We start from the raw sequence: 25,727 nt of genomic DNA, 5'->3' as shown, positions 1-25,727 counted from the left end.
ATTGGAATTTATTGCCTCTGTTTCCAATAGGTGCTTCAATGAATCTATACTTCATTTTCTTTCCATCACATGAGAAGATCCTTGTTGCTTTGTCTAAAAATCCGACCATTTCTTTCTTGACAACCTTTGGTGCATCTTTTTCTTTGAGAGATGGTTGCTTTACTTCACTTTTCTCCACTTGCTCAACTTGAAAGATTGGTGCCATAGGACAAGGTGGATTACTATTCAAATCTTGTGCAAATGCAGCCTCTTTTGGATTTTCATCATTGATACTCCCTTCATGGATAAGACAACTTTCAAGAGAAGCCTTCGGATAGCTCTTTCTAAAGTGCTCTTTTACTAACTCATCAACTATATCAATTCTCAAACAAGAGTCTACATCTTCATGTTGCTTCTTCTTATCATTGCCAATATTGAAGACTAACTGATCCTCTCCGATTCTAAGAGTAAGCTTTTCACCTTTCACGTCAATCAAAGCACCAGCTGTAGCCAGGAAAGGCCTCCCCAAAATGATTGGCATATGAGAATCCTCTTCCATGTCCAAAATGACAAAGTCAACTGGGATGTAAAATTTTCCAACCTTCAGTGGTATATTTTCCAAGATCCCTTCTGGATATTTAATTGATCTGTCTGCCAACTGAAGAGAAATGTGGGTTGGCTTAAGATCTCCCATGTTAAGCTTCTCATAGATGGAGAGGGGCATAAGGCTTACACTAGCCCCTAAATCACATAAAGCTTTTATAGAACATGATTCCCCAATATGGCATGGAATTGAAAAACTCCCTGGATCCTTGAGCTTTGGAGGAAGTTTCCTTTGGAGGATAGCACTGCATTCCTCAGTTAAGGCTACAGTCTCATAATCTTCAAGTCTTCTTTTGTTTGAGAGAATTTCTTTCAAAAACTTAGCATAAGAAGGCATTTGGGAAAGAGCATCGATAAAAGGCACATTTATATATAGCTTCTTCAAAACCTCTAAGAACTTCCCAAATTGCTTATCAAGCTTGGCTTTTTGAAATCTCTGTGGAAAGGGAAGTTGTGGCTTGTACGGCTCGAGGTATATATTTCTCTTCTTTCTCTCCAACCTCCTCTTTACCTTTTCTTGCACTCCCTTTTCACTCTTTTGTTTTTCATCTCCTCAAAATCTTCCTCATTTTCTCTCTTTTTAACTTTTTCACTCTTCTCATTATGCACTATTTTACCACTCCTCAGTGTGATGGCATGACATTGCTCCCTTGGATTTTCTGTTTGACTAGGAAGTTTCCCCATAGAATTGGTACTTGATGAGCATGCTTGTTGTGCAATCTGATTTTCCAGCATCCTATTGTGTGTTTGCATTTGTTCCAGCCTTGCTTTCATCTCTCTCCACTCTTCATCCCGCTTATTTTGATTAGCAAGAATTTGTTGTAATAAAGCATCGGTGGTGGAACTGTGTTCTTCTTTGTCTTGGTAAAGGTGCGATTTGCATTCTTTTCTTTGAAAACTAGGTGGTGGTTGCCTAGGTTGTTGGTATTGATGCTCTTGTTGTTGTGATGGAAAGTTCTGAGTTGAAGCTTGATTTTGCTGATTCTCCCATGAAAAATTGGGATGATTCCTCCAAGCATATGAAGGATAATCTACTCCACAGCTCATTGTTCCTTCTGCATAAGTAACTTGTTGAGAACTTCCAGAGCATGATGATGAACTGATTAGCATACTTAAATCCTCCATTTTCTTAGCAAGGACATTAGTGAGTGCATCAAATTTGGCATTGATCATGTTGAATGGATCAAGCTCATACATTCTAGCAACTTGCCTTTTCTGAGTTGGAGCTGGTCCTCTTGGACTACTCCAAAGATGAGTATTCTTTGCAATTTTCTCCAATAGCTCATAAGCCTCATCTTCATGCTTTATAATAAATTCTCCTCCTGTTTGAGCATCAATAATTCCTCTGATTGCAGGAGTGACATTTGTGTAGAAATTCTGATTTATCATCCATTTTGGAATGGCATGATGTGGGCATAATCTTTCCAACTCCTTCCATCTCATCCATGACTCATAAAGAGTCTCATCTTCTCTTGGTCTAAAAGCAATCATTTGATTCCTCAACTCTTGAGTTTTTCCAGGTGGAAAGTATTGGGCAAGAAATGCATCAGTGAGCTGCTCCCAATTTGTAATTGAGTTGTGAGGTAAAGAATCAAGCCAATCCAATGCTCTATCTTTCAAAGAGAATGGAAACAATTTTAGCCTTGCTGCATCATCAGATACTCCAGGTTGTTTTTGCATGTCACAAATCATAGCAAACTTCTTCAAATGTGTGTGTGGATTTTCAGAAGGATGTCCTCCAAATTGAGAATTTTGAACCATTTGAAGAACTCCAAAATCCATCTTGTAGCTATTTGCATCAATCCTTGGTCTTGCTATGCTCTCTCTCAAGTCATCAAAACGTGGAAAAGCATGATCCATCATACTTCCCCTAGGCAGATTAGCATTAACAACTTCTTCACCTTGGGCTGCATTTTCATTATTTTGACCATTTCCAGCATTACCAACACCAATTCTAATTCTTTCATCAGCCATGTCTGCTTCTAATTCAGTTTCTATCAAGGCTTCTTTTCTTTTTCTGGTTTCTTTCTTGTTGGCCTTACAAAATTTCTCAATTTCAGGGTTGAATAATAAGGATGTATCACTTGTGCTTCTAGCTCTTCTCATAAAAGATTAAGAGTACCTGAAAAAGAACAAACAAACACATAATGAAAAGATAACAGAGATAAAACTAAAAAACAACTAAATTAATCAAGAATTCAATCTTAAACAAACAACTCCCCGGCAACGGCGCCAAAAACTTGATGCGTCCCAACCGCAAGTGCACGGGTCGTACAAGTAATATAGAAAAGATATCGATCCCACGAGGAGTTGTGTTAATGATTGAATTTTCGATATAAAAGTTGACTAAATTGAAGTATTCATGAAATTAAAATAATGAATTAATGGGTAATGGAGTACGAAATCTAAATGTGCAAATTTAATATTCTATTCAACAATGTATTAATTAAACTAAAATTGCATCAAATTGAAATAAGCAAGTTCAAATATGGCACTATTTAAAATGGCAAATGATTAAATTCGATTAGAAATTAACAATGGTAAAAAGGCGATTCCGGAGTTCGGGATTTCATATTCAAGCTATTTTGGGATTTTCCCCAGCTAGCCCAATCCATGAAATTTATGGGTTTAAAGGAGATTAATTCTAAAATCCTTTGAAAACTCTTTCGAGTGAGACAAAGAGTGCCTTAATTAACTTAATCCTACTTTCGTGGAGTTAAAATTAACCAAGACCCATTAGGTTCTTTAATCAATCTATTAAAACCCTCTTAACCCTTAGTCTATTTCTAGATCTAAGTTAATTAAGTCCAATTTCTTGATTAACTATCACTTGGTTTTCTCCTTTCTGCTTCAACCAAGGATTAAGAACATAACTTAATGGGGCCCTTCATTAAGCATGTGAATAAGCACACAAGAAATGGATTAAACCTCATAAATTCATTAAATTGGGACTAACCCAGTTCAAATCCACAAAAATAACTAAAATATTACATCCCTTACTCCATAATCAAAAGTAAACTACTCACTATCCATAATGCTTACAAGATATGATGAGTTTAAATGGAAATAAAGCTTTAATCTAAGCTAAGAAGTAAGAAATTAAACACTAGAAATGTAGAAAAATGTAAAGGAAGGAAGAAATCTGCAAATCTTGGTTAAAAATGGTGTGGAAGGTGAAAATGACTCCTCAAATTCTGCCTCTCTTCTCCTCTTCTTCTTTTCTCCTTGCCTCCTCTTCTAAAATGAGAAAATGGGACTATTTATAGCATTTTTCTGACATGGAGCCCTAAAATGGTATGTTCTAGGAGGAATTATTTGAGGGAATCTCCTGCCAGCTCATTAATGAACTCTTCATGGGACTGCATAAGTGGACTGCATAAGTTATGCGATCCCTTATGCGATTTTCAGAGCAGTGATCTTTCTCCTTATGCAGATCTGCATAGCTTATGCGGCAAGTTATGCGATTTGGTCAATGCATATTTCAGCTTGAAAACTTGTTTTTGACATCTTTTTGCTGTAGAAGATACTCCTCAATGGCAAAATTCTCTTTAGTCCTTCAAAAACACCATTTTTCCTACAAAACAAAGTAAAAATTACAAATTAATCCAAAATCGACAATTATGAAAAACTAACTAATTAACTAATAAAATTAGCTAAAAATGACTAATAATCAAATAAAAATGGTTATGAAATTAAACCTAAATGATTATGCAAAATGTATGCATCAAAGTATAAGGTAATTAAGAAGCTAAACTAAGATTTTGCTAACGGCTAACTATTTATTGAAAAGATATGTTGGATAGAGAATTTAGAAAAACCAGGTATAATAATCTTGAACTATTGCTCTGATGGGAAACGAAAGTGGAGAATTCTTTCATTAAATTCTCTCTAACTTTTTAACCAAAAAAAAAGAAAAATTCTCTCTTATAACTTATTTGAAATATCTTTTAAACGTTTGAAAGTATGATTGTCTCACGAGTTAATTTGAATTTTATTAATCATAATGCTTTTCATCTTGTGCATGTCCTGTCAAAATTTGCATTATTTATTGGTGGCCTAATTTTTAGGTTTTTGCTTTTTTTTTTTTTTTAAGTAGGGAATTGAGGGTGATGATTAGAATTAGATATGTCAAATAAATTATATGCCTTCAGTCACTAGATTAAATCAGACTCTTTTATATTATATTTTATTTTCTTTTATGATTATTTGTGAATCTTCCTTTAGTTAAATAAATAAACGTAATCTTGAAGGCTTTTCCTTTGAAAGAAATAAATAAATTTGCGCATTAATTCTTGCTTCTGTACAACACGATATTTTTTTTCGGTTTCACATGAAATAATAACTATCCAACAGCCAAAAAAGGCTTATTTTCTAAGCTCTGAAAAATTATTGTAATCCCTACAAAAATTATCCACAATATTTGCAGGTGCAAAAATCTATATTTTATAAGAAAAAAAAAAACCCACAGAAACAGCTTGGTTTGGTGTACCATGTGAGTGCATATATATAGATACTTAAATGTTTTAGGTGGTGAGACTCCCTTATGATATAAATAAATGTGCAAGATTGGGTTGATGAATCTTATAGATGCCTAGATCTTCTGCAAGCCTTGCAAAGTTGAAGAACAAAAAATAACACCCAAGAATCCATGTTTAGCCTAAGTGGAAGATTTTCTTTTACTATAATATAACTGCAAGAAGTCTCTATGAAATGTATAATTAGGATTGTGAACTGGAAATGGATCCTTGGAAACCACAGAAGCTTAGCTCCTGAATCCTGATCCTGTCCCACATGTGGAGATGCTGCAGGATTCAACACTTGGCTCCTTTGGTTATGGCACTACTAGCTCTACCCTTGATTATGATCAGAAAGGCCCCACATATGACTAGGAAAAATGTGGCATTATTAATGCATTTGGTCCTCATTTGTCTCCTGTGCCCTTCAGAAATTCCCCTTTCAAAACCAACATGCCTAGTGCTCTTATGATCTATCTTGGATACGAACTTCTGATGTTTTTTATTTTAAAGTATAATTAATATCCCTTAACCTCCAGTTTAAGAATCCTCTCAATGTGAACATTATGATCTTGTTTTTATAATATCATTATTGTTTAATGATATTATATTAAGAGCATTGCTTTTGAGTAATTAAGCATATTTCTACAACCTTATTGTTGTAGATTATAGATAATTTGATGATCTGTCTCCTAACTTTCTTCATACTTAAAATAGAGATGCCTCATCTGCTTTAAAGATTTGCTCTGCTGATTAAAACCCAAAAGAAAGCAAAAACAACTAAATCCATTAGAAAAACCATTTCATAAGATCACTAACAAGAAAATAAAGAGTGTTGTTTAATGATATCATAATCGTTTTCAAAATTATAAAGTTTCGAATTCAAATTTCAATTAAAGTCAATTATTAAAATATAATGCAATTCTAATTAATATACTACACTGCTTGACGATTAATGAACGTTTTAGCATGACCTACTTTTCTCTTTGGGTTGAACAGATAGTCAAAAGATAGGCTAATTACAACTCTAATCACAGAACAACATAGAGATTATACCTTTAATCAGCCTACCCTAAAGCATCAACTTGCATACCTGGCATAGTGTGTCACTCTCTCACGTGGGGCAAGATTATGAAAGAAAATGAAAGAATTGAGAATCTGGCATATAAAGTTCCTTTGTTTGACAAACTTGAAACTTGATTAAGCCAAGTGAATGTGTATATATAAAAATATATAAAATTTGATGATGATGAAGTCATCGGTGAGCTTCACTTCTTTCTCATGCTCCAATCTCATGCTCACATATTTATTAATTCTTTTTTTCCCATGAATCTGCAAATGGAATTCACTCGCTTAATTATCTGCATAAAAATATTATATATATATATATATATATATATATATATATATATATATATATATATATATAATTTGGTTGTAAAGTACAAAAACTCAAGCAACTAGCTAGGCCAAGCTAATTAAGCTTCCATGCATGCATGTGGTCATTAATTTTTCAATTTCTTTTTGATGATGATTTCATACTTTTGTAGTCCTTTACAATATTATTATAAGCGTGTTTGGTTTTGCCTGGCAGCTTTTGTTAACATATAATTATATATGCAGATGCTCTTTTACCTAACATTAATTGTTTATTTGTAAAGAAAAATGAAAAGGGTTTTGATTATTCTTTGAGAAAATGACAAGTTGTGATGTGTTAATGGAATTGACAGTTTTGTCTGTGGCTTTAAAGATAAATGAAGAAGAGAATTTGGCTTAAAAAACAACATTATTATATCCATGTTTGCCTTTAATCTTTCTTGAGATCCTGTAATCATCTTGCTTAAACTTTCCTAATTATCATATATAATATTTGGCTTCATGCATATTATTATTATTATTATTATTATTAACTAGCTAAGATTAGGGTAAAAAAAATCTAATTAATCATGAATTTCTGAAGCTATATAGATATCCATGACAAACCAAAGCAATTTTCCCAGACAAATGAATAGTCTTTAAATTATATATGAAGTTTATATTTCACAAATTTATGAATCATTTATTTAATGAAGAAATTTTAAGTAAAAATTATTTTATATTTCAAACCTAAATTAAAATAAAAATAGAAAACGATGATTCAATATATCTTGTTTGAGTTCATCCTCAGATCCTCTTCCTTCATAAGGCCCACAACACAAACCCATAAAATTTGAAATGGACCTCTAAGATGGCCCAGATTAGCTTCCAGGCCCGTAACAGTTAGAAAACGGCTTGGCAAAATCAGTCTTTTCTGTTCTCAATGTTCTTCTACGGCTTTTCGAAACAAAAACATGTTGTAGGCATTTGGCAGTTGTAGACTTGGGCCTGGTCCGAGTTGAAGTTAAGATCGAATTAGAATTAATTTTATCAAATTTAGAATTGAAACTAATTAGTTGTTGAAAGACCTAATTGCATCGAACCTGTAGATTGGAAAGATCGGCCTCGATTTGAGGTTTTTTGAATCTTAAATTAGACAGGTCCAAAATCACCGATTCATGTGTTACACGCACAAAAAATGTGCCACATGCCTCATTCCCAGCATTATTAATCTCCTCTCACATTATGTATTTAATTAAAATTCGGAGAGCCTCGAAGGAAGAAATTTCAATAAATACATAATTAAAGAAGACTACACTTAACTATTCCTTTTATTAAAAAGAATTTGATTTTTTTTTTTTTCACATAAGAGCCTATAATTTAATACCGTTAGTAATTAAAGAATAAAGTGACTAACGATGATAGATTTTTATTGATGTGGTGAATATGCGCTGACATGGCAATAACATAACACAATATAGCTTACCATCAATGCCACTTCAATGACAAGTCAGCACCACATCAATAATCTTATTATTATTATTATTATTATTATTATTATTATTTTGGAACCTAAATATAAAAGGTTAAAAGCACATGTCCCTTAGTGTCAAAAACTAAAATCACATGTCTCTTAAGCGCCAAAAAAAGGAAAGCTCGAATCCTAAATGCTAAAAGTTTAAAATTATATAATATTTAAGTGTACTTTAGGCTTTGATTTATAAATCAGCATTTAAATATTATAATTATTTCTAATCATTTTGCCTCTGTCTCTTTCTTCTCTCCTTCTGAAAGATGGAATAACAGAGACAGAGATGGAAAGAAACCAAAATAGGAAGAGAAAAAGGGTGAAAGAGATAAATAGAGGAAGGGATGGGGAGAGACTTAAATAGAAAAAAAGGGAGAGAAATAGATGAATAGAGAGAGAGAGACATTTTTAATAAGAGAAATGGCGAAAACATAGATAGAGAGAAACAAAGTGAGAGAAAGAAACAAGAGCAAATTTATTATAATAATTATAATATTTATGGACTTATTTGTCAAAATATAAATACTTATTTATAAATCAAAGGTAAAATATACTTAAGTACCATGTACTTTCAAACTTTTAGTATTCAATGCCCAAACTTTTCTTTTTTTAACACTTAAGATATATGTGCTTTTAACTTTTAACACTTAAGAGACATGTGCTTTTAACATTTTATACTAAAGTCCCAAAATAAATAATAATAATAATAATAATAATAATAATAATAATAATAATAATAATAATAATAATAAATTATTGATATGGTGCTGACTTGTCATTGATGTGGCGTTGATGGCATGCTACGTCATTGCTATGTCAGCGCATATATGCTATACTAGTGTTATTTATCAACTCATATGTACTAAAGACATATTGAGGCTTAAACCGCTGGAGTACCCCTAGTATCTACTACAGGAACTGGATACTCTCCTAAAGTTAAAAAAAAAAAAATAATAATAACAATGCATCAAGATATGAATTTAAATCATAGGCTAAAGTTGTGGGATATAAAATGCATGATTTATGTATGAAAATTTAAAAAAAAAATTGACAGTACTTCGACATAATCCGAACATTCCCTAAAATTTTAACAATTCAACTAATTCTTAACAAGCCATAATACATTACAAATAATTTTAAAATGCCTTTACAAAATCTAGACAAAATAGTATAATATATTCCACCTTTTCTCCATTTATTTCTCCTCATCCATTCAAAATATCATTATTCCTCCTTAACCTTTTATACTCAAATTTCTTCCAAAATTATATTAGATTTTTTTTGCTATCATAAATATAATAAATATTCATTAATAGCACCAAAATCAACCTCATGATACTTTAATTTTTTTAATCAAACATTTAACTTAGAATATTTAAATCAAATTCTTATATTATGGAATCATAATTCTTTAATATCCGTCTCTTAAAGAAAACTTACCCAGTAGCTAGAATCACCTATTTATTAACCCAACGAAATCTATTATTCTCTAATCTAATGTAAAACTTGTCTCTCTTATATTTTTATGCCATATAAACCACAATAAGAAAAATGGAATATCAAATTAAATATTCATAAATAAAAAGAAAGGAGGGAAAACTTACCCATTTGAAATAAAAGAAAAATAATAAACTCTTACATGGTGAAAATAATGGGTTTTAGGTTAGAATTTTGGTTGAAAATGGTTGTTTAACTAAAAATTTTATAGTTTTTTGAGTTGGTTTGATATATGGGTGTGAGGGAAGAGATGGAAGGAGAAATTTGGTGTTGATTTGCTTCTCCCCTATTACGCTCAAGGAAAAGAAACGGGAACCCTTTTGTCTCAATTAGCTTCTTTTTTTCTTTTATTATTATTATTATCATCTCTAGAGACCTCTCATGGGCCCTATTAGATTGATTTATGGGCTCTTAACAACATGTTTTATGGGCCTAATATTACAACTATTATGAGATACCAAAAAAGAAAATGTGAACTATTTTTCTGGAAAGGTGGGAGTAGTTTAAAAAATATTTTTTAATAAGTTTAAAAAAATAATTAGATAGTCTAAAGAAATATTAATAATTAACTAAAATATCCTTGTAATACCTTTAAAATATAGAAATATAATAAGAAAAATATAAATGACTTGATAATCATAATAAATAAAGATACAATTTGAAAAAAATAATTAATACTTTTTTAATTTTTTTAAATGATAAATAAAATAAAATAAAAAAATTTCTAAAACATCACTTGAAATGAGACAAAGAGAGTTATTGTTTATATTAAATATGCATTAAAAAGTAAATTCAATTAGTTTTAAGAATAATTAATTAATTATAAGTTATTTAATTTTTAATGCATCAATATTAGTAAAATGTATATTAAGAAAAATTAAATAAAATTTATTGTTTTAATCATATTAAATATATTTTAATCCATATGAAAAATACGGTTTACATCTGTGAGATGGAGAAAGTGATTTATTTTATTTTTAAGTCAATGATTACATACACTTTTAGTATTTTTTTAAATTAAATAACTTATATTTTTAATTTTTTAAAAATTAAAAATTTATCAATTTGGATGAAATTAGACCAGACCGAATGTATATAGGTTAAAAAATAGTTAATTTTACTCACAGTCCCTCAAGTTAGTTATTTATATTAGTAAGATCACTTAACTTTAATTTTTATCATAAAAATCTCTAAATTTTAATTTAAGTGTTATTAAAATTATTATGACCTATCTTTACAGATTTTTAAGTTAATTTATAGCTAAATTTTACTTGTAATCTCTTAATTTTGATAAATATACTATAGACATCCCTCAATTTTAATTTATCTCATAAAAGATTTAAATTTAATATATAAATAATTTTAAAACAAAATGTACTTAATAATAATTAAGATTAGATATATTATTTTTGTTAATTTAAAAAATAACAAACAAACTACATATAATATCAACCTATATAAAAAAAAATCAAATACTTAAATATTTTCAAAATAAAATAAAATAATTATATGTTATTAATTTTTTTCTTACATTAAAATAAAACAAAAGAAATTAAAATAAATTAAACGTAAATTTTAGATATTAACCTAAAATTGAATTAAGAAAATAATACATATAAAAATAATATCATATATGATAAATTAAATAATTAATTAATTATAAATATTTACAAAAAAATATTACGCTATTTGTAAAAATGATTTTATTTTAAATAAATAAAAAAAATTTTAAAATTTAAACTAACTATAAAATTGATGGACGACTATGATAAACTTATTTAAATTGAGGGACAGTGAATGAAACTTAACTATAAGTTAACTTGAAAACTTGCAGAAGCGAGTAACAGAAATTTTAGTAATACTCAAATTAAAATTTATGAATTTTTATGATACAAATTAAAATTAAAAGACAATACTAATATAATCACCTAAATTGAGAAACTATAAATGAAATTAATCCCTGTAAAAAACCAAATGGATTGGCCTAATGGATAAATTAGGAATACGAAAACGAAAAAGCAATCAGAATAGAAAATGCAATTGCATTATAAGGTCATAATTGCACAGATTAAGTAAGTTTAAATTATCAAAACTAGATTGTCTTGAACTAAGGTTATGTTTAATCCAGCATAATATAACATAATGTAATTAATTATGTAATGTAATCAAAATTATAATATAATATAATATAATTATCATTATATTTTTATATTTAATTGTAAAATAAAAATATAAGTGATGTAATGTTATGATAATTTTAATTTTAAAATTTAATTTATTTATAATATTAATGATAAATGATAATAATTACGGTGATTGATAGCCAAGTAATAGTGGTAATTCAGTGATAGTGATGAAAGTAGTTATAGGTAGATTAATAAATTAAAAAAATAATTATAATTATATATATTTTTATATGGATTAATTATTATGTTATTTTAATTATAATTGATTATATTATAAAATTATGATTATATTATATTAATTATTTTTATTATTAAATAATATAATTAAATATATAATGTAACGTGATTATATTGATTATATTATACTAAACATAATCTAAGATCATAATTATCTTTAAATTGAATCGAAGCTGAATCCGCTAGACCCAAAAGGCCAAAACAGTAGTCGAATTACAGTTTTCCCTTTTCTCAACCCAAAACCCATGGCTGCGATCAGGACCGGACCCACCCCTACTGCAGTAGGCTAAGCGAAGTCAGCCTCAGGACTTGAAGCCATCCCAGCCTCATAGCCTCACTGTGGATTTTCTTCCCATGGGATGGAATTGAAAGCCAGTGCAATAAGATAAGGATTTAAAGCCCCACCTTTGATTTCCCCCTCTCCACTGCCCATGAATAGGCTCTATCAACAATACGCTATCACCTTCACCTGCGACTCCGAAAACTTTCTTGGGTCCTTGTATTTTCTTCTCTTTTCTTTTTAGACATTAATACTTGCTAAAGGTGTTTGAGGTACTCTTCTCACTTGATTATGAGCTAATGGAAATTTGCTTTTGATGCTGCTTTGTGTGTTTGCATTATTGGGTTGTTGTCAATTGATGTCAGTTTTTATTGTTTCTTGCTAATTGGGCATGCTTTACTTCTTTTGCTTTGTGGGTGCTACCTTTTAACGCGTTACTTTCTTAGTGCTAGCTTGGATCACGGGTTCTGTCAACGGACTCTGTAGACACAGAGTTGGGGATTACTTTGTAGTTTTAAAAAAACTACTTACTAGCAAGTTCTTTCGTTTGAATTAGGGGGCTTATGCTAGATAACTTGTTTGCACATTGAGGCTTGTATGCAGCATGATGCTAAGTTCATCTTAATTTTGCATAATTCTAGTTGAATATCATCATAAGGTGCCCAAATTGAGTTGGTCAATTTTGCTTACATCGAATCATTTGAAATTCCCATCAGTTTGAACCAAAATGGGAATTTTTGGCGTTGTCAATATTATAGTTTTCCACTTGGTGTAGCTTGAATTTTTGATGAAAATTATAAGGGGAGAGGAACAGAGAGACAACTGAGTCTTCGAAACTTAAGGCTATAATATTTTTAGCGCTATTTTTTAAAATTGCTATCCTACAAATGGAGAAATTTTCAGTTTTTATGCATCCCATTTGTATAGTTATCCAAGTTAATAAACAACAGAAACAATAAAAATAAACTTACGCCTATTCTATATTCTATGAAAATCACATACCTGCCTAGACGCAGGCTCTCTGATTTCTTTATGCAATTACTCTCTTGAAGTTGGGGTAACTGCAACTGAACTTGATTCTGATAGAAAAATGTCATTTCTGGAACGTTATTTGACTGTCAATGTGTATCAAATATCAATGCCTTATTATCATGTAAGAGAGGATACTAAGACTTTGTCAACTTCTGATTAACTTGAAAGATATTGTGTGTATAAATGACAAATTCTTAATAGCAAATCATTGAAAACTAATGTTGGGGATGATTGTATAGGACGTAGACATGGATTGTTGTGTGATCTTATTATTTAACCATTTGAAGGATTTCATTTCAAATGGGGCTTTTAATGCAGTGTTACAAATGTAGCAATAGAAAAAACTAGCTAGTGATCTTCTCAGACTGAGAGAACAAAGAGAGAACTTAAATTCAGGAGCGGGCAGGTAGAGGTACATGAGATCTCTGCCTCTACAGTCTACATGACTTGCTAAAGTTTGTTGTGCGATGGGTGAACCCACACTCTGTTTGAAACTAAATTCAGTAATTGGGATAACAAAAGCCAGATATATCAACATAGATGTAGCTTGTCTTGTGCCGCCATCTGATGATGAGTTCTGGAACAATGTGTGGATGTGATTGCAAAATTTTCCTTTCTCAGCTAAATTACTTTTAAAAAAAAAAAAAAAAAATATGCATACTAATTTTGTCTAGTGCATTGTCTACTCTAAGCAGGTGAATGGAGAGCTTATTTTAAAGCAGCTTTTCAATTCAAGTAAACATGACAACCATTGTCCCAAGTTCTACAAGCACTGTTTCTCTCATTCATGGAACTGCCTTTACAATAAAGAAAAATAATCGCCTCACAAAATGCAGTTTGTCAAGGAAATCTTCAAAGCTTACACTATCCTCACAAAGATTAGTATTTCCTCTTTTGACATCTGCTGGATTGTTCCCACAGTACAGAAGGAATTGTGCATCACTTCATAGATCTATAGTGCATACTGTATCAGCAACAGGGACTGATACTGATGTTGTGGTAGAGGAGCCAGATTCACCTGTTGCAGATGAAGACTCTGACGGAGCCTCAGAAATTCCAGCAGATGCGGTTGAATCAAGTGAAAAATCCTCCATCAGGTCAGATGCCAATCCTGCTTTAGCTCAATCAAGACGTTCAAGACCCAGTAGGAAAAGTGAAATGCCACCAGTGAAGAATGAGGACCTTATTCCTGGTGCAACATTTACTGGGAAAGTGAGATCAATCCAACCATTTGGTGCTTTTGTTGATTTTGGAGCTTTCACAGATGGTCTAGTACATGTTTCCAGGTTAAGTGATAGCTTTGTTAAGGATGTTGGAAGTGTTGTATCTCTCGGCCAAGAGGTGACAGTGAGATTAGTTGAAGTAAACACTGAGACGGGGCGTATTTCTCTTACTATGCGTGAAAGTGACAGTACCAGCAAGTCTCTTCAACAAAGAGATTCTCCTGGTACTGCCAGCAGTGACAAGCCAAGGCCTGCTCGAAGGAACACACCAAAGCCTAGCCAGAGAAAAGAAGTGAAGACCTCGAAGTTTGTTAAAGGGCAGGAACTGGATGGCACAGTGAAGAATTTGACCAGGTCTGGTGCTTTCATCTCTCTCCCTGAGGGTGAGGAAGGATTCTTGCCTGGATCAGAAGAATCTGAAGATGGATTTCTAAACATAATGGGGGGCTCATCACTGCAGGTTGGCCAGGAAGTTAGCGTAAGGGTATTGCGTGTTGCCAGGGGACAGGTTACCTTGACAATGAAGAAGGAAGAGGAGAATAAGTTTGATCAGGAACTTATCCAAGGGGTTGTCCATAATGCAACAAACCCTTTTGTTCTGGCTTTCCGTAAGAACAAGGATATCGCTGCATTTTTAGATGAGAGGGAAAAAATGGAGAAAGTGGCCAAAAAACCTGTGAAACCAAAGACCTCAGTGGAAGTAGGACTGGTTAACCAGACTGAAGCTGTGTCTGATATGCCAGAAGTTCCGGGTCAGCTTTCAAGCAGTAATGAGGGATCAGTTGGTGTCTCTTCTATGGTGGTTGAAACAGTAGAAGAGGTTGACACTACTCCAAGAGAAGTCACTACTGGATCCAGTAGTGCTGGTGATGACGAGGAGCCAGAAAGCATAGAGTCAAGAGTATCACAAAGTGTTGAAGGAGTGGTTGAAACTGTAGAGGAGGCTGAAGCTGCTACAAAAGAAGTTGCCATGGGGTCCAGTAGTACTGGAAATGATGAACAGCCAGAAAGCATAGAGTCGAGCATATCACAAACTGTTGAAGGAGTTACTGAAACAGTAGAGGAAGCTGAAGCTACTCCAAAAGAAGTTGCTGTGGGATCCAGTAGTGCTGGAGATGACAAGGAGCCAGAAAGCATTGAGTCAAGCGCGTTACAAAGTGTTGAAGGAGTGGTTGAAACTGTAGAGGAGGCTGGAGCTGCTCCAAAAGAAGTTGCCATGGGGTCCAGTAGTACTGGGAATGATGAACAGCTAGAAAGCATAGAGTCAAGCATATCACAAAGTGTTGAAGGAGTTATTGAAACCGTAGAGGAAGCTGAAGCTACTCCAAAAGAAGTTGCTGTGGGATCCAGTAGTGCTGGAGATTATGAAAAGCCAGAAAGCATAGGGTCTAGCTCATCACAAAGTATTGATGGGGCACTTCAAACTATAGAGAAAGAAGCAGAGGAACGTTCTGGGATTTTGAATTCTGAAGGGAGTGCATCTGCTTTGGATAAGATAATTGATGAGGCTTCTTCGACCGACGGGGTCGAAGATGGAAAATCAGGCTTATCTGGAGAAAAAGTTGATCAGCCTGGTGATGCCATAGCAAACGATGGAGTGCAAATACAAACTCCTAGTGTGGAGAATGAAATTTCTTCTACTTCACCAGTTGGTGATGAAGGCATGGGAGAAACAAGCCCTGATGAAAATGGCAGTATTACTGACTCAGGTGCGCAAGCAGACATTCTTTCTCCTCTGGAGGCTAAAGGTGACCACTCAAAACCTAAGATAATTTATGCATAATTATATTTTTATAAAAAAACATATTATCTAACTACTTTCTGCAATATAAATTTGTAGAAAGAGATAATTCTTATTGATTTTAATTAATCTGTACATGGGTATATATATAAAATTGATTCCTATAATTGTGTTCTACTAATTAGGAAGAAATCTTAAATAAGAAATCCTAAATAGGAATACATAATACAGAATATATAGATAAATAATATAGTGATTGACTTTCCATAACACGCCCCCTCAAGTTAGAGCATAGATATTAATCATGCCCAACTTGTTACAAATGTAGTCAATCCTAGCTCCATTCAGAGCTTTTGTGAAAATATCTCCTAACTGCTCTCCAGCTTTGATGTGTCCTATTGAGATGATCTGTTGTTGAATTTTTTCACGAATAAAGTGACAATCAATCTCAATATGTTTGGTCCGCTCATGAAACACCGGATTAGACGCAATATGAAGAGCAGCTTGATTATTACACCACAATTTCGCAGGCAGGGAGGTCTTAAAACCTGTCTCATCTAGTAATTGAAGTATCCACATTACCTCACATACTGATTGTGCCATGGCTCTGTATTCGGATTCAGCACTAGATTGAGAAACTACACTCTGCTTCTTGCTTCTCAAAGACACCAAATTTCCTCCAATAAAAACGCAATATCCAGTAGTTGACCTCCTGTCAACCTTAGATCCAGCCCAGTCGGCACCTGAAAAACATTCAACATTCAAATGCCCATGATTACCATATAGCAAACCTCTTCCTAGAGCGCCCTTCAGATAACACAAGATTTGTTCCAAGGCTTTCCAATGAGCAACAATTGGGGAAGATATAAACTGACTTACCACATTAACGGCATAAGCAATGTCAGGACGAGTGACTGTAAGGTAGTTCAATTTTCCTACCAATCTCCTGTATCTCTCTGGATCTTCAAACAACTCACTATCCCCTGCTAACAGTTGTAAAGTTGGAGTCATTGGTGCGCTACAAGGCTTAGCACCTAATTTTCTTGTCTCTGTCAATAGATCGAGGACATATTTTCTTTAAGACAAGAAAAAACCCTTCTTGCTTCTCATAACTTCGATACCCAAGAAATACTTTAACAATCCCAAGTCTTTGGTCTGAAACTGAGTTTGGAGGAAGGTTTTAAGAGATGAAATACCTAAAGAGTCACTCCCAGTGATGACAATGTCATCTACATAGACTACCAAGAGAATTAGACCAGCCTCAGATTGCCTATAAAATACTGAGTGATCACACTTACTCTTTTGCATACCAAATTCTGCATCGCTTCTTGAATCTCCCAAACCATGCCTTAGGACTTTGTTTCAAGCCATAAAGAGACTTCCGAAGCCTACAAACTTTACCCAACTCCCCCTGAGCAACAAACCCAGGTGGTTGCTCCATATACACCTCCTCCTGAAGATCACCATGAAGGAAAGCATTCTTGATATCCAATTGATGCAGGGGCCAATCATATGTAGCTGCTAAAGAGATAAACAAGCGAATAGAAGTAAGTTTAGCTACAGGAGAAAAAGTATCAGAGTAATCAACTCCATATGTCTGAGCATATCCTTTTGCTACAAGGCGTGCTTTTAACCTAGCCACAGAACCATCAGGATTTACCTTTACTGTAAATACTCATTTGCAATCAATAGCTTTCTTACCAGTGGATAAAGGCAATAGTTCCCATGTACCATTAACATCTAAAGCCTCTATTTCCTCTTTCATAGCATCACACCAGCCAGGATGAGACAGTGCCTCACAAACAGTATTAGGGATAGGAACAGAGTCTAAAGAAGTAACAAAACACCGAAAACAAGAAGACAATTGATTATAAGAAACAAAAGAAGAGATAGGGTAAGTACATGAACGTTTACCTTTACGAAGAGCAATGGGTAAGTCTAGATCAGAATCATGATCAGTATGAGGTACAGGATCTCCCAACGAAGTAGCTGGTGGAGGATCTGAGTCAGGAATCTCCAATCCTCTGGAATAAACATGAACAACGGGAGGTCGAGTAGGTCTAGAGACAGAGGGAACAGGCTGTGGGAAAGGACTAAACATTGATTGGACAGTATATATTAGGAGATCATCCTCTTCCCCCTGACTGTCATACACAAATGGAGTGGACTCAAAAAATATGACATCTGCAGAAACAAGATAATGATTAAGAGTAGGAAAGAAACAACAGTACCCTTTTTGGAGCCGGGAGTACCCAAGAAAAACACATTTGAGAGATTTTGGATCCAATTTAGTAACCTGTGGACGAACATCACGCACAAAACAAGTACAACAAAAAATACGGGGTTCAATAAGGAACAAAGATTTTGTAGGAAACAAAGCAGTATAAGGAATATCTCCATTAAGGATAGAAGACGGCGTACGATTGATCAAAAAAACATGCCGTAGAAATTGCATCCGCCCAAAAGTGTTTAGGTACTTTCATCTGAAAAAGAAGAGCACGAGTTACCTCAAGAAGATGCCGATTTTTTCTTTCGGCCACGCCCTTTTGGGATGGGGTATCCACACAGGAAGACTGATGAAGAATGCCATTTTGTGTCATATAAGGTTGAAATTGTGCTGAAAAGTATTCTTTGGCATTGTCACTTCTTAATATGCGCACAGAAATATTAAATTGAGTTTTGATTTCATTACAAAAGGCACAAAAGATAAAAAACAATTCAAAACGATCCTTCATTAAATATAACCAGGTAACACGAGAGTAATCATCAACAAAAGTAACAAAATAACGAAATTCAGTTTTAGATGTAACAGAACAAGGACCCCAAACATCAAAATGAACTAACTCAAAAGGAGATGAAGTCCATTTATTGACTCTAGACACAGAAGGCAAACGATGATGTTTTGCAAACTGACACGACTCACATTCTAGTACTGATAAAGACTGAAATTGAGGACACAGCTTCTTCATGGTAGACAAAGAAGGATGACCCAATCTACAATGAGCTTCAAGAGGTGTTAAGATACTGGAGCAAACAAGTGATCGCGGTATATGATTTTCCAGAATGTAGAGACCACCTAACTCGCGTCCTCTGCCAATAATCTGCTTCGTCATAAGATGCTGAAACAAACACTGGTCAGGAAAAAAGGAAACAGAACAATTTAAGGTACGAGTAAGTTTACTAACAGAAAGTAGATTAAAAGAGAATTTTGGTAGACACAAAACAAAAGACAAAGAAATTGACGAAGTCGGGTTCGCAGTTCCAGAACCCATGACACAAGAAGTAGAACCATCAACTAAAGTAACAGTAGAGGAAGTGAGATTAGACTAAAAAGCAGATAGAAGACTAGAATTATCTGTCATGTGATCTGTCGCACCAGAATCAATAACCCATTTGGATGAAGAAGACACAAGGCATGTAGTGGATTTACCTGACTCAGCGATCGCAGTGACAGGGGAATTAGTAGGCTTTAGAGATGCCTGATACTGGGAAAATTGTGCAAAATCCTCTGCAGATACCAAAATAGTTTTCTCAGAGGAAGATACTGTAGAATTCTCTGCTGCCATATTTGCCATATGTGATCGCTGATTTTTCCTCTGAAGTTGCGGATAATTATATTTTTTATGGCCAGGCTCATGGCAATAATAACAAATGACTCCTCTTGAGTCTTGATTAGAACTAGCCTCTCCATTACGCTGATTATTTCTGTTGCCTGTAATTCCTCCTCTACTTCCTCTTCTATTACCCTGTTGTCCATTTGGATTACGGCTAATAAGAGCACTCTTGTGTCGTGAAGATTGAGTACTCTGCACGAAGGACCCGTGTGAACGTTTCATGCAAAGAGGAAATCTCGAATCGAGAGAATCGAGATTTAGCAGTCTCATACTTTGAAGGAAGGCACGCAAGAAAACTCATAATGACCGATTGCTCCGTTGGGCTGCTTGAACTTTCACATCAGGACTAAAAGGCAACAATACATTAAGTTCCTCATATACCCGTTTAAAATCCATAAAATAAGCCGTGAGAGACTTATCCTCTTTCTCAGCACGGTAGAATGCCTTACAAACATCATAAATACGGGAGATATTCCATTTACCAGAATACAGAAAATCTAAGTAATCCATCAATTCCTTAACAAATTCACAGTGATTAATTAAACTAATTACCTCACTATGAATCGAGTTCTGAAGCTGCAAAAATAACCGAACATCCTCCCTTAGCCAAGTTTGTCGTGTATCATCAGTGGGTGGATCTTTAGTAAGGTGATCATCTTTATCAATGCTACGCAAATAGACCCTAACAGTCTTACTCCACTCCAGGTAATTTGAACCATTAAGTTTGTGTTCCGTGATCTTAGTCATCACCGGAATCACATCAGAAATAACATTCTTATTGTCTGCCATTTGTTGAGACAAAGAAAACTAACCGAAACGCTAATCCAAAGTACTTATAGCAGCAAAATAACCCAAAATCATAAATCAAGCAAATACCGAAATAGGATATGAGAGCCAAACCTCAGAAGTCCTTTAATGGTATACTGGATCAGGCAACAGCACACAGTGGTAGAATGAGGGGGTTGAGGCGACGCCGGCGATGTTGATCGAGGTCAAAACGGCCGGTCGGCGGCCAAGGTCTCTCCTGAGCTGGGTAGTGAGAACTAATAGTCACCCTAGATTGATGACTTGCTCTGATACCATGTAGAAAGAGATAATTCTTATTGATTTGAATTAATATGTACATGGGTATATATATACAATTGATTCCTATAATTGTGTTCTACTGATTAGGAAGAAATCCTAAATAGGAATGCAGAATACAGAATATACAGAGAAATAATATAGTGATTGACTTTCCATAACATAGTGATTGACTTTCTATAACAAAATTAAGAGCTGAGATTTTATCTTAAGAATGTTTTTTAAGATATGGATCAATAGCAAATAATTTTTTTCCCTTGTCCCACAAAATGAAGAAATATTTATTCTACAGTTATTTGATAAGAATGATTGAACTACAGTCTTCTTCTATGATATCTTGTTATGGCTTCATGGGGCTTGTTTGTTCTATTCCTAAATAATATCAATGCTGGTGGGAATACATGTTTCCCCATAACTGAGATGATACTTTACTTATTCATCCAAATGAAACTACAGATGCCACATCTGCTCTTTTTCTTCCGTCTCAATATTTAGGATAAAAAAAAATGATAATTAACTTCTCTTGAATTTAATATCCTTCTAGCTGAATTTGTAGGTGTCTGTGCAGAATTTAAAGCGTTGCTTCTTCATACCATTATTTCTATCTTATCATTTTATTACCTGTCTTCAGAAAGTCAGGATATTGAGGCAGTAGTGGAGGACCAAGTTGAAAACACCAAGGATGAAGTGGAGGTTCAAACATCTGTTGCTGAGGCTGAAATTCCTTCTACTGTACAAATTGAAAATGAAAAAGTAGAAACTGTCCCTGAGAAAACTGGCACTTTTGGAGATTCAAATGGACAAAGCAGCAGTCCTTCCCCTGAGGAGAGTGTCGCTAAAGGTTTCTACCTTCTCCATGTTTGTTAATCTGTGCCTTGTCTATGGTCTTGCATCAAATTTCTCTTTCATGAAAATTAAACTGCTAATGCATCATGTATTGTGCTTCCTTCTGTCTGAAAAGTTTGGGGGGAAGCATCATTTGCTAGCTTATTTTCACTTGAATTTTTCGGGAATCCTTTTAACTGAATATGCAAGTGTCTTTTATTTTTCCTAAACAGATAATTATGTGTAGTTCCATTTTTTTTTCTGTCATCTTCCTAAGATTGTGGTGCTGTAAACTGATCAAGTGAAAAGTGTTGAGAATTCTGATCCATCTGCAGATAGATGAGGCCCAAATTATGTCTTCAGGAAGCAAGCAGGAGTTTGTTATCTAGTACCAAATCATACCACTGGCTACAAGTCATGTTGTGATTTGCCAATACTACTATCTTGTATCATGGTGCTGTTGGGGCTAATTAGACAGGTTTTGTAATTGTTAGAAACATTTCCTGGTATCTCCGTTGGAACATGACCAATAAGACATAAGGATGGGGCTTTATTAATAAATCTAGAATGCTGGTCCCATACTGAACTTTCACATCTTCAGATGTGTTTGATGTCCTATTAAGTTACCTCTCCATTGAGTTGCTTGTTCACTTCGACTTTTGCATGGATTGCAGCAACCATATCACCAGCTCTGGTGAAGCAGCTTCGTGAAGAAACAGGAGCAGGAATGATGGATTGCAAGAAAGCCCTCTCAGAGACTGGAGGGGATATCATTAAAGCTCAGGAGTTACTCAGGAAGAAAGGATTAGCAAGTGCAGAAAAGAAAGCCAGCAGAGCCACAGCTGAAGGAAGAATTGGCTCTTACATTCATGATAGCAGGATTGGAGTCCTTGTAGAGGTGAACTGTGAAACAGATTTCGTCTCCCGGGGTGACATTTTCAAGGAGCTGGTAGATGACATAGCCATGCAGGTGGCAGCATGCCCTCAAGTACAGTACCTTGCTACTGAAGATGTTCCCGAAGTGATTGTGAACAAGGAAAAAGAAATTGAGATGCAGAAAGAAGATCTCCTATCAAAACCTGAGCAGATCAGATCAAAGATTGTAGAAGGACGAATCAGGAAGAGACTCGAGGAGCTGGCATTGCTGGAACAGCCGTATATTAGGAATGATAAGATTGTGATAAAGGACTGGGTGAAACAGACAATTGCAACTATTGGAGAAAATATAAAAGTGAAGAGGTTTATTCGCTACAATCTTGGTGAGGGCTTGGAGAAGAAAAGTCAGGATTTTGCTGCTGAGGTAGCTGCACAAACTGCAGCAAAACCAGTTACTGCACCAGCAACAGAGCAGCCTGCTCCAGCAGAAGCGAAGGAAACTATTCAGAAGTAAGTGCCCACTAAATGTGGATTTTGATGTCTACTGTTGTGACGAGCACATAATATGAACTTTGTCTTTATGTGTAGAAGTCAAGGGGGGAGTTGTTTAGAACATCTTGTCTATTATGCTAAATTCATATGGGAGTGGTGCAAAAAAAGAGAAGAATAGCGTAACCGGAAAAAGAGGACTATCATAGGAATGAGAGAAATTAGGGTAAAAGGATGGGAAAAAGTGAGCTGAAAAACATAACTGAGGAAGAGAAGATAGATAGGGTTGAGTATTCGGTTCAAACTGAACCGAACCGAACTGAATTATTAAAATCAAATTAATCAAATTACCATATTTTAGAAACCAAAACGAAACGAAATGAATGAAAAATCAAATCAAATTGAATCGTTTTATTTTGGTTTGGTTCGGTTTGAACTAATTGGGTTTTGAGTTTTGATTGGTTTCTTAATTTAGACTTGATTTTCAAGTTATTTGGTCTGATTTTGACTTTGGTTTGAACCTAATAACCATTAATCAATTAAATTAAACAATTTATATATATATAATTACATCATATCATAATCATAAGGTATGACAAAATTTTTACGCTGATTGTCACCTATCGCAACCCTCCTCCTTTATCTGAGCTTGGGACCGGCTAAGCGCAAACTACTTAGGCGGAGTTCATAAATTCATAAATTCCTTATAAAAAATAAATCAATTCAAAAATCAACAGAATAATTCAGTTCGGTTCGATTCAACCGATTTTTTTTTTCTCTCCAAAAACGAACTGAACCAAAATAGCCAAAATTCTTAAAATGTAAAATCGAACTAAATCAAATCATCTTAAAAACCGAACCGAATTACAAAATTAAGGCGGTTCAATTTATTCGATTTAAACCAAATAGTGCCCACCTCAAAAAGATAGATAAATTATTTATTTAATTTATCAACATTGAGTATGACCAACTCAATAAAGAATGGATCCTCTTTTAATATATATATATATATATATAAAAGAGGGAGAGAGAAAAAGAAGAAAGATTAAAAATATCTAACCACCACTTGGGGCATGAAAATTTGAAGGACCTGTGCATCTGTGTGTCTTTCTTTCTCTCACATGTATTTATTTTCCAGGACATGCCGCAGGTTTGAATTGCTCCTAGTTTACATATGCCCTATACTCTTCTGCAGGCCACCAACAGTAACAGTTTCTGCTGCACTTGTTAAACAACTGAGAGAAGAAACAGGAGCTGGTATGATGGACTGCAAGAAAGCGCTGTCCGAAACTGGAGGAGACCTTGAGAAGGCACAGGAGTATCTCAGAAAGAAAGGTCTTTCAACTGCCGACAAGAAATCTAGTCGGCTTGCAGCTGAAGGCAGAATTGGCTCCTATATTCATGATTCCCGCATTGGAGTTCTGATTGAAGTCAACTGTGAAACTGACTTTGTGGGTAGAAGTGAAAAATTCAAGGAAATGGTTGATGATCTAGCCATGCAAGTTGTGGCATGCCCACAGGTGCAGTTTGTGTCCATTGAGGATGTCCCAGAGAGCATTGTGAAGAAGGAGAAGGAGCTTGAGATGCAAAGAGAAGACCTTTTGTCGAAACCAGAGAACATAAGAGAGAAGATTGTTGAGGGCAGAGTCTCAAAGAGACTTGGGGAGCTTGCTCTTCTAGAGCAACCGTTCATCAAGAATGATAGTGTTTTGGTGAAAGACTTGGTTATGCAGACTGTTGCTGCTCTTGGGGAGAACATAAAAGTGCGGAGGTTTGTTCGATTTACTCTTGGGGAGAGTACTGAAGATAAGAAAACACAAACTGAAGCCTGAGGAAAAAAAATTTTCAGTTTTTTGGTGCCTTTGTGTCTGCTATATATCTCTCTCTTCAATTTTCATAATTCATATGGTTTTATGATATGTTTTTTGAACAATAATTAATGGGATCAAACAGGCTAGCTATTTCATTTTAATTACAGTCAGTGCAGTATCTTATGTGCTCCGGCTTTTCACAAAATCTTGGATTCTTTATTTTCTTTTAATTGATTATTATGCAGGCCATTGTCTTTGATGAGCAAAGTTATATATTGGGTTCCTTGTCCCCTTTTGTTTATTATCCTCCTTTTCTTTACAAGCTTTTGTCATTGAATCGTTTTCTTCTTTGCCCTCTGCTAATAAGAATTTCAGCAATAAGCATAATGCTTTTGCCTGTTTATTCACTCTGATTTCTTTTGCTTTTGGTGTGATTAATAGATGGCTTGTAGTGGTTACAGAAGACCGATAAGAGATTAGAGCTTGCTCAAAATGATTTCCAATTTAAAAATAGAAAATTGTTTTCTTTAAAATTGGCATAAATTTTCCTTTTAAACAAATATAATCAACTGTTCACACTCAAGTCATGGTTCCAAAATGCACTAATTAATTTTTTGAATAAAATAATTATAATTAGTGAATTTTAATACAGAAAAGATTCTGTAAAATCATTTTTTTTATTTTTTCTTTTAAAATAAAAAAAAATACTTTTTTACCAGTATTTTTATTTGATTAATTCTAAGTTTATTATTTAAATATGTGAAAAGTTTTTTAAAAAATTCAGAATAATTATTTAGTAGAAAGATCACATTAACAAGTTCGTAAGCAATCCTTTATATGCTACCTTTCAACT

At 34.0% G+C, this 25,727-nt stretch overlaps 1 protein-coding gene and 1 non-coding gene across 3 annotated transcripts; both read left to right on the top strand.

Annotated features, from left to right (window-relative positions):
• Nucleotides 1-1,981: 1,981 nt before the first annotated feature.
• On the top strand, nt 1,982-2,089 carry LOC131170947 (small nucleolar RNA R71). The gene has a single exon (XR_009141710.1). It is a non-coding gene; the product is annotated as a small nucleolar RNA R71 (small nucleolar RNA).
• Nucleotides 2,090-12,109: 10,020 nt separating this feature from the next.
• LOC110661069 (polyprotein of EF-Ts, chloroplastic) lies at nt 12,110-25,145 on the top strand. Of its 2 annotated transcripts, none has more exons than XM_021819592.2 (5): nt 12,110-12,452; nt 13,908-16,183; nt 21,505-21,714; nt 22,373-23,084; nt 24,259-25,145. In XM_021819592.2, exons 2-5 carry the CDS (start codon nt 13,954-13,956, stop codon nt 24,893-24,895), a joined length of 3,789 nt encoding a protein of 1,262 aa, XP_021675284.2. In that variant the 5' UTR covers nt 12,110-12,452; nt 13,908-13,953; the 3' UTR covers nt 24,896-25,145. The 2 variants fall into 2 exon arrangements, with proteins under 2 accessions (XP_021675284.2, XP_057985653.1); XM_058129670.1 differs by having other exon boundaries at nt 13,905-16,183.
• The last annotated feature ends 582 nt before the right edge of the window (nt 25,146-25,727 follow it).

This window comes from Hevea brasiliensis, chromosome 11 (assembly GCF_030052815.1).
Source record: "Hevea brasiliensis isolate MT/VB/25A 57/8 chromosome 11, ASM3005281v1, whole genome shotgun sequence".
NCBI classification, from domain to species: Eukaryota; Viridiplantae; Streptophyta; class Magnoliopsida; order Malpighiales; family Euphorbiaceae; genus Hevea; species Hevea brasiliensis.
This window is presented reverse-complemented; position numbering and strand designations above follow the sequence as displayed.